The following is an 11,122-nucleotide window of genomic DNA, read 5'->3' as shown; positions in this document are numbered from 1 at the left end:
AATGAGTATTATAGGAGATTCACTGACTTATCTCATTATCATCCAGAGGTTGCTGCTAATCCAGTTGAGATGCTCCGTCATTTCAGGTTGGGTACTAAAAAGAAATGGCGTTGTATAGCAACCTCGACTCCCTATGCTACTTACCAGGAGTTTTATGAGATTTTGTTGAGGATTGAGGACTCAAAGAATATGCCTAATAAGAGTGAAGAAGAAGAAGAAAAGAATGGGAATTAGAGGAGAGATGAAAAAGGTAAAAGTCAATCTTCTCAAGGACCTCGCAAGACTCAGAGCTTTAAGAGGAGTGGAACTAGTTCCAATTCTTCTAGCGGAGGTTTTAGTGCCACTGGTTAGATGAGAGGTGGTAGATTTTCAGGAGGTCCTAGATTCCAGAGGCAAGGAGATTCTGGAAGAGGACGTGCTCCTTTGTGCCGCAGATGTAATAATAGGCATTTTGGAGAGTGTAGGCGAGGCAACATTGGATGTTTTACTTGTGGGCAGGTGGGACATAGAGCTATAAATTGTCCCCAGAACCAGCAGAGGCCCCAACAGCCTTCTATGCCACCACCAGCGCCGATCCAGCAAGTTCCAGGGTCTGGTAGTTATGGTCAGATGGGTCGAGGTGGTGCTTACCATTATCAGGGCGATGCCGCTCCTTATGCTCCAGGACCATATCAATATTCACATGATCCTTATTACCAAAGTGGGTATTCTCAGTATCTTGGAGGGTATACACCGTATCCTCCCATTTCAGCTAGTTGATCTCAGTGGTACCAAGGAGGACAACCCCAACAAGTAAAGATTGCTTCCAGTAGTAGGGGATCTTCAAGGCAATCTAGTCAGCCAAGTCAGGAGCGAGGTGTGCAGGGGTGAGATTATCAAGCTAATAGAGGTCGTGGGGGACAACATCAAGCCCAGGGACATATTAACAATATCTCTCTGCAGGATGCTCAGAATCATCCGGGTCCAATTGGCAAAGGTGACAAGAAAGAGCAATTTGGAACATTTTGGAGCAGTTTTGGACTTGGAATGGATAACATGCGTATGGAGCATAATGGATGGCCATTTTTGAAGTTTGAAGAGGCTATGAATGTGCTACAAATCTGGAGAAATTAAATCAAGACTTGGAAGATAAGGAGTCAGCTAAAAGGAAGGAACATTATCTTAACCAACCTTATCTTATCCAACATTATCCAAACGAACCTTATCTTATCCTACCTTATTTTCAGCTGCAATGGGGACTCCTTTTCATATTAAACCACTTCTTATCTGATTTCTAGGAGTTATAAACAATGCTAACAACTAATTATTTTCCTCCACAAACAATGCAATGTATCTGCAATATATATACACCATTGTCGCAGAAAATAAGGGGAGAGCTTTAGAGAGAAATTCAGAGCCTAAAATCAGAAAAACACACTTGTGCTACAACTTTGCAAGGAAGGAGAAGAAGAAGCTTGAAGCTATGCCTGCCATTCAAGACCTTTAGATTGTTAAAGCGTTTCTAGGTGTATTCTATCTTTTGTTTTCAATGTTTAATTTTAATTGTCTTTGTTTAATTGCAAACATGAGGAACTAATTTCGTTTTAGATAGAGGTGGATTCAAAGCCATGAACATATATGTGATATGAATTGATTACATCTAGTTATTATTTCATAAATCGTGAGTGCAATTTACTTAACTGTTTGATTGATAACTTATTCTTGTGTGTTGATTAAGGGGGCCCACTTAGTTTGCATGCATGAATTTGATGCTAAAATATAAGGGAGTTTCATCTAATAGTTATGAACTTATATTTACAAGTAGTGGAGATTGCTAGTCACAATCGCGTTGAGTAAATTCCTGGCAGGAGTATCATGCAATTCATAGTTACGAATGCCATGTCAATGCTTATGATTTTCACTGAACTTAATGATCTTTGATATGTATCTCTATTATGCAGTTCATGTAATGAACTTGATAAGAATAATTTGGTTGCGTCGCTAAGTCCAATTCAATGAATTTAGGAAAATCTGATGGTTAATTTGTGCAGTTCATGATTAACTTGGGGCATTGCCATTCATGGTTTATAGGAAGAATAACTGGAAATCGACTTGTATGCATATGTGTCATGTGTGGAGAATGACCCTCTAACTAGCCTTTCACCCCCTTTAATTCACCTAACTTCGTACCCTTTAGTTTGTTTCTGCAAGTTTGTGTGTTAAATCGTAAATTCGTCAAAACAACCCCCCATTTAGTATTCTAAGTCTTTTTAGTTTAATTTTCGTCCAAACTTCCCTTTAGTTCCTGTTTTGAGTCAATTTAACTTAGTTTGTGTGTTTTGAATCAGATTAGCTTATTTTGAGTAGTTTAAGTTTAATTTTTTGTTTTTGAGTCTAGTTTAAGTGATTTAGAGTTTAATTTGTGTAGATTAGCAGCCCTCCTAATCACCGGCCTAGAACGATCCCTACTTACACATACTACAACTATTAAAAAGAGGGTTTAAGTTTGTGTGCTATTTTATATCACATCACAAGAAATAAACCCACACACAACCGAAACCATCAAATGTCACACCCCATTAAATGTGACTTTATACGAACTGAATAATGCCTAGCAACCACAACACATCCTTAACATAGTTACAGAAAAAGGTTAAGGATTTGGACGAAATTTGGAACCAACTGGTTGTAAACTGTATACAAACTGAATATACCTACAACAAACCGTCATATATCCATCATGTCCATCCAAATTTTTATTGGTGTAGATAATTTAACGACATCTAAATTGATCTCCTATAAATACAAGTCAAGGACAATATAGGACCCAACATTTACTTCGTCCACAACCATGACAACCACAGATGTCATGTGTGAGTCAGGGAGTGATGCTGATTCCGATGATACGAGCAATCAAATTGCACAAGTGAAGATCAAATTCAGAAATTACTCATGGCCCGTCCCTATATGGCATCAAAAGTGCGACGAATAGTAGTCCGCCTTGTTTGCGTTACAACAAAAACTGAACAAGGCGTTGTACAAATCGGCCAAGTATAAATGTCAAGTACATAGCTGAAAGCGTAAGTATAATGAACTAAATCTAAAAGAGGAGGAAGACCTATGCCGTACGTCATCAATTTATGGGTGACAAAGCAGCTCCAACAAGATTATGACTCCGTTTTCTTTGGTGGGGTTTAGAATTTTTGTTCATATCTTAATCGTAACCGCAAGGGATATGATTGGGACTACATTTTGCTCTCGCACGTGGATGACTTCGTAAGAGATGGTGGTGATTACGAGGAGCACGAGTACGTAAAAATGGCTCACAGCCACCCAAGGGTCTTCAGGGTGAAATCTGCCTTCGTATATATTTACAACTCATTGTTATATACATTTTGCGCACTTTTTTAAGTATATTGTAATGTCAAGCTTTTGTAAGTGACTCAAGTTTTATTGTCATAAAAGTTCGTAAGCTGTCACAAATATTCATATGCATTCATCATATGTCACAGTTTGTGCAGCGCAATTTCCAACACTGATGTGACATTGAAACCTTCTAAAATAGTAAAACAACCATGGCCACATAAAAATAATAGTTCATCCCCCATCTAATTACACTTCAATGTCTAAGTGCTACGGAACTTTACAATTACAACACAATGTATTACAACCCAGCACAAGTTTTACAACTATATGGCTAAATTCCAAAATCACGATTTCAACGAAGTCCAGTCCAAACCACCGACCATTATGGATTCAAATTCCCGATTTATAAAAACCCAATGAAATAGAGCCCTTCACTAGCTCACAAGCTCCATTTCTCCACCTCACTTCTCCCCCCCTCACCCCCCACCCGGACTACAACCCTCACCTATCTCTCTCTCCAACAAAAACAAACCAGTGAACAAAAAATATATTAAAGGAATAGGATTTACCAGGTCCCAATCAATCGATGTGAAAAGATAACCCTTTTGTCATACCCCAGACCGGGTCGGAAGAAAAAATAACCTCGTGCTTGGTGTGCGAGGAAAAGTAAAAAAAAAATGAAAAAAAAAAAAGCTTCTCTAATTCTAATAATAAAAAAAAACTTACAAGTGTACAAAAATAAATATAAAACCCTTAAATCTCTCGTCTAACACAATCTCAGCTCATCTAACACCTGTCTTGCCAAATAACTCATCCATAAAATAAAAAAGTAAGGGTGATCAACAACTACCGAAGCGTAGTGAGTAGGATATGTAATATGCCCGTCAATCAATGTCGTTTTACATAGTCTGGAAAATATGTATCATATATCAAAATTATTATACACATAGCGCCATATCACATCATCTTTTTATGTGTTCATTATATCTTTCATCAAGTGTGACTCTTACGTTACCCCTAACGGTCATTCTGCCCCCTGTGCAATTTACATTTATCCCTCGAATCAATGCAACACTAAAGTTCTCGTGCTCCATGAACAATCTCAAGTAATTCCACATAGATTGTGTGTATATATATATTCCATCATAAACATTTACACAAAATCAAACATGCTTGACTTGAAATAGAGAGATATTTGAAATAGATCAAATCCCATGATAATTTATGGTTTTCGTTTTATCAGAAATAAGAAATTTTTGAAACACATTACATAAACCACTCACCTCGATAATCTGAAATTCAACAAGACAATCTTCACACACTTCAAACCCTAGCTCTCCTTCTTTCGTCTCTCTCTCTCTCTCTCTCTCTCTCTCTCTCTCTCTCTCTCTCTCTCTCTCTCTCTCTCTCTCTCTCTCTCTCTCTCTCTCCATATATATATATATATATATATATAATATGTACACACATAAACATATACACGTACCATGCATGCAATACATGAATGGCTTCGTACACACACAAACATATACACGGACCATGCATGCAATACATGAATGGCTTCCTACCAGCCGACGACCAACATATGTTTCCTAAAATGTGAGATGAACGAATGAAGTGCGGCCTTCTATTTATAGGATTGAAAGGCGGCAGATAGAGGAGGTGGGGTTGAGTAAATGATGAAGTGAGGAATGAAGCTTGACAACTCAAACAAATATGCATGCGGGTAAGTAAGAGCTGTTGATTCCTCTGAAGGCTTTTATTTGATTCAATCATGCTGTAGCAGCAAGCTAATAATAATGTGTAAGGTTCTAAACCTAAGTAGAGTTGGACTTGGCAACTTATGGATATGATTTTGTAGAGAATGGACATGTAAGGCCACAAGCAACAAGGTTAGTCATAACTTGCATGGAGTAGGTGTCAATATATAGAAATATCTATTAACATCTACGATATGGTGGTAACTCGTAAGGCTTCCACATAGAGGAGGCGGCTTTAGACGAAATGAATATTACTAGAAGATTAAAGCACAAGTGGGATGAACGCTTCGGTACAAATACTAAGATCCGAGCAAAATTATAATGTGTGTATATAAATACATAAATAAAAGAAGCTCACTAATATAATGCTAGGTTAGCCGAAAGATGGTTATCGGTTCAAGGAAGCAAGGTGCCCCTGATTTTTCAGGGTAAGAAGGGGTAGAGAAAATGCCTCGAGCCAATGTTCAAGTACCAGGTGCCACGACACTGAAGTAACTCATTCCATACTCCCAGGAAAAGCTCGAATGACCTTCAACAAAAAGGTACTTATACCCGAAACAGACACAGGTGGGTAGGTAGAGAATACCTAGGGGCGTGAGACAACTCTCTCTAAGGAACTCAGAAAAATAGCCCCGTAACTTCGGGAGAAGGGTATCTATTTCAAAAAATACGGGGTTTTCACACCTCCCAACCTTCACCTGAAGGGAAATAATGAGATTTCTAGTGGGATTTCTAGTGACTAGCATGCATATACAATTCTAAATTTATATACATAAGCAATGGAAGCAAATTATCACATATTATCAAAGCTATAGTCATGCAAATCCCTTTCAAGAAGCATAGGTTCATATATGATGCATCTAACAAAATATTGAAGAACAAAGTGAAGATTGAGTTTTATACCTCTTGATCTAGACTTTAGACCAAGGATGGACCACCTCCAAGCTCGTTGTTCTTGGAACTCCTTGAGTCTAGCCTCCCACCTTGATTCCTCCACCTTGATAGATTTGGAACTCCTTTGATTCTCCTCTAGTCTCCAAAGTATAAGACCTCTAAAGATCCACACCCACTAGTGTAGTGAGATGGATGTTGGAATAACCAAAAGGAGAAGAGATGATTAGCTATATCCCCCTTTGGTAGTCGACTATGTATGTGTGTAGAGAGAGAGACTTGTCTTTCTCTTGTTGAAAAGTTCACACAAAAAGCTCTAATGAAACTTTTTCATTAAACTCCCTTTATAAAGGTAAAAGAAGTAAGTCAACAAATTGACACTTTCTCTCTCTTCTTTCCTCATCCTTGGCCAGCCACTAAGTGTTGATTTGGGCTTTGGGCTTTTATCATTTCAAGTCATCCTATGCTTGAATAAAAAAACCCAATGGGTTTGGGCCCGATGGGCCCGAATGAACCCGAACTTTTCTTTAAGCCCGAAACGATCTTTCATCACTTTTATGATTTCTTTAGACTTTCTAATTAATCATAACACCTAATTAATCCAATTAATTAATTCCATCATCCTTTAGTTGCCTCACCACAAGAGTGTATCGGTGTACAATCGTTTTAGGTTCTAATTAGTGAGGTAGTGAGGTGATTAGTACCAATCCAATTGATTAGTATTTATCCAATCACTTAGTGAATTAAAACTTACTTTTAATTCTACTTCTTCTTTGATGACTACTTATTTAATCATCTAGAAGAACCCATAAGCCATGAGTGACATCTAACCATATATCATGTCTACCCAAGCTATTGTAGAATTTGGTCAGAGAACCTATTCAGTTGGAATTACAATGTAATTCGATCCTTTTCTAATACAATACTCACAATCACATTAGTAGGGTATGGATACGTAATGTCAAACCCCTAATGTGATTACACTTAGTTATATGATTCAATTGAGTCATATATGAACGCCTTCCATCATTACGCTCGATACTTCAGCTGAAGATTCCCGAATCATATCTTAGAGTATTCTTCCTCTCGTAACGAGGATTAGTGATCCCTTGTTGATCATTCACATCCCTCTGAGAATAAATCACTAACCCCAATAATGCATAGAACACATCCAAGATGAGATGTGGTCACGTCTCATTATCAAATGATCAGCAATGTATCCCCAAGACAACTATGATGTCTCAGGTCAAATGATTACTTACATTATTCCAACCAATAGAGTTACTTGCTTGACATGGGAGTAGACCTCCATGCAAGTACTCTCATTTGATTATATTCAATGAACTCATTCCCTTAATGAGCACCTACATACTTGTCTTAGTGTCACTACACGAATAGCATGAGACTTTCCTTCCTTCCCATTTGAAGGGGACATAGTATGTAATGGTCTATGGTATTATCAGTGTCCAAGATGAGATGTGGTCACGTCTCATTATCAAATGATCAGCAATGTATCCCCAAGACAACTATGATGTCTCAGGTCAAATGATTACTTACATTATTCCAACCAATAGAGTTACTTGCTTGACATGGGAGTAGACCTCCATGCAAGTACTCTCATTTGATTATATTCAATGAACTCATTCCCTTAATGAGCACCTACATACTTGTCTTAGTGTCACTACACGAATAGCATGAGACTTTCCTTCCTTCCCATTTGAAGGGGACATAGTATGTACTGGTCTATGGTATTATCAGTGTCCCTCTGACAATCCTATGACCAGGAACCTTTTTGGACATTATGGTTATGTGAAGAAGGTCTCTACAGTCTAACATCATTAGATTACTTCTTCCATTGATCCATTGTCCATGGATTCACTATTTTGGACGTATATCGTTTATTGAGATAGTCCTAATGAGTGACTTTGCCTTTTGTTGTATTAGAGTTATCTATACATACAGATATTGTCCTGAAAGGTTTCTTCCAAAGATTGACTTTCAGGGCATATCTCTAACAATCTCCCACTTGCACTAAAGTCAATCATTAGTGCATCTTATAAATGCTAGTTGAGTGAACTTGAGCTTGTAGGTTAACTAGGTTATGCATTAATCCTTTTTAACTTAAAAGGATTTACTTATTAAATGTTTCGAAAACATTTAACGTTGTCTCTTCCTTGTGTTCAAATACTTTGATGAGACCTTGATTCCATGGCTTGAGCTATCACCCCATTACGTCACAGTATCCTACTAGTGACCTTATGGTTTGGATTCAATCATTGGTTCAAGATGAACCCTGTCTATTTTGAAACACCTTTTGAAGTAGTTTCTAAAACTTATATATATATCAACATATATATCGTTTGTATTCTTTATACAAACTTTGCTCCAACCTTGAGACCATTGTAGTACAACACTAACAATACATTCATATATGATTAGTACTTCATCTACCATGAAATTCTATTTGTTAAAATGGATTATTGTCACTTTGGTTTATAACCTAAGTGAATGCCCACTTCCAGAGTCTCACTCTGATATTCCTTTCTCAAATGTAATAATACTGTTATCAGTTACTACGGTTCTGATCCTGGGTTATAGCAATATTTTAAAGTGACAACCCCGATGGTTATTCACCTTTGGATATCATCTCACAAGTCCATTCATGTGTGCCTGTTGTGATTTTGTGACATATTCTTTGTAAAGGTCATGAAAGTAGTTTTTCTATCATATGTAGAAATACTTTCTCAAATCTTCAACGTTTGAGATTCAATTTCCCTATAACATTCTTGAGACAGCCTTGTTGTATCATTAAGTCCATTCTCAACTGACTTCATTTATGTCCAGTCCATTTTTAAGTCTGTACTTCAAAATTAACTGTGTCATAATTTGTCATTTTGAGTAATATTTGTTTTTCATTAAGTCTATCAAATAGACTTCATTCATAACATGTTGCTCAAAAGTATGACATCACTCCCACTAACCTTGTTGTAACTAAACATTCATTCGAAACTTTAAGAAAAACTTAACATTTATATTTTCTTGATTCGAATGCATATAGCTCCCACTAACTTGTCTTGGATCTATAGCCAATCTTTCAGATCCATTAGCTTATTGTTGATGACTCAATTGATTTGAGGCAGTCAATAATTCTAGCTAATACAAGTTGTTTAAATGAACATGCACAAAGAATTCCTTCTTAAGTAATCCCTTAATATTGGATTAAAACTGGATTTAGATCCAATACCAAATGTGTGACTTGTTTTGTCAAGTCCTTTCATTTAAAACATATGGCGTCACACACCATACTTCAAATTTTAGTCATACTAAGACTTTTAAAATAGTCATATAAGAATTATTCAAATCTTTAGTGGAAGCATGGATCCAACTAAGGATATAGAAATTCAACCATACCTCCTAGGTGGTTGATTTAATTCTTTATCAAAACTACATAGAGCATTATAGTTACATGAGATGCCGAAATAGGATTGTCTTGTTGTTAAACAATATGTTGCGACTCATTTTGAAACTATTCCCTTTTATTTCAACAACTTGTCAATTTGCTTTGTTCTTAGCTTGTTCTCATAAAAGAGAATGATGGACAACTCCTAACATATAACCATATTATGCTAGGTTTGTGTAACCAACATTCATAGGTTATCCTTAGAATGTTACACAACATAGAATTTTAACACTTTGAAGAGCTTGAGACCTTTAACAATTAAAATTACAAACTCAATAAGAATAGTATTGTACTATTAATTTTAGACAACTATAAACCAATCACATTCAAGTTTATATCCTTTTCTCACCTCCCACACCATGCCGGTTCGGATAGGGGTCCAAGTATGACCTCACAATGATATGTGATGTGAAATATTCTAACACTCAAATTAAAACCCTATGATTGTAGTATATGAAAGTAGGGATCGTTTTAGGCCGGGGATTAGAAGGGCTGCTAATCTACACAAATTAAACTCTAAAACACTAAACTAGACTCAAAACACACAAAACTAGACTCTTAAGACTTAAAACTGACTCAAACTACTCAAAACTGCACAACTAAGTGAATTTGACTCAAAACAGACTCTAAGAAGTTATTTGGACGAAATTAAGACTAGTAAGACTCAAAACACTAAATTGGACATATTTGAACACGTTTCTAACTAATCTAACACACTCAATTAAAGGGGGGATTGATTTGGACGAAATTAACTAAACTAAACAGATTGCAAAACAAAGTAAATTAGGTACAAAATTAGGTGATTTGAATGGTGAAAAACTAGCTAGACCACACATGAAACATATGCATACAAATTGATTTCCAGTATGGTTTCTTTAAACCATGAACGACAATGCTCCAAATTAATTGTGAATGCACTAATTAACTTTCAGATTTTCCTAAGTTCATTAAATTGGATGGACAGCGCATCACAACCAAATTATTCTTCTCAAGTTCCCTATTTGAACAGCATGATAGAGATACATATCAAAGATCATTAAGTTCTATGAAAATCATAAGCATTGACAAGACATTCGTAACTATGAACTACATGATACTCCTGCCAAGAATTTACTTAACACGATTGTGACTACCAATCTCCACTACTTATAAATATAAGTTCATAACGATTAGGTGAAATTCCCTTATATTTTAGCATCAAATCCCTGCATGCAAACTAAGTATGCATCATTAATAAACACACAAGAATAAGTTCTCAATAACGCAGATAAGTAAATCACATTCATGTTTTACAAAACAATAACTAAAGGTAATCAATTCATATAAAACATGTCCATGGCTTCGAATTCACCTCTAACTAAAAAGGAATTAGTTCCTCATGTTCATAATAATTGAAAAGCAAAGTAAAATAAACATGGAAACGAAGTGAGGGAAGAAAGAACTCTGAAAGTCTCCAATGGTTGCAGGTGGCTTGTGGCACAACCCTCCTCTTCTCCAATGGAAGCCACAAAAAAGTCTTCTCTCCTTCAAGGCTATGGCACAAGGTATGAATTTCTGATTTTAGGCTCTTATGTATATGGTAGATGGTGATGTCGAAATATATGGGGGGTGGTGATCAATTATGCGGCAGAAAAGATATATTTATATGCTAGGGTTTGCGGCACCA

The 11,122-nt window shown here is 36.5% G+C and overlaps 1 protein-coding gene across 1 annotated transcript; it reads left to right on the top strand.

The window, feature by feature from the left end:
* The first annotated feature begins 351 nt into the window (after nucleotides 1-351).
* On the top strand, nucleotides 352-759 carry LOC108171618 (uncharacterized). The gene has a single exon (XM_017327986.1). It carries the CDS (start codon nucleotides 352-354, stop codon nucleotides 757-759), a length of 408 nt encoding a protein of 135 aa, XP_017183475.1.
* The last annotated feature ends 10,363 nt before the right edge of the window (nucleotides 760-11,122 follow it).

Source organism: Malus domestica, chromosome 01, assembly GCF_042453785.1.
Source record: "Malus domestica chromosome 01, GDT2T_hap1".
NCBI classification, from domain to species: domain Eukaryota; kingdom Viridiplantae; phylum Streptophyta; class Magnoliopsida; order Rosales; family Rosaceae; genus Malus; species Malus domestica.
Note: the sequence above shows the minus strand (reverse complement) of the source record. Positions and strands in the feature narration are given on the sequence as shown.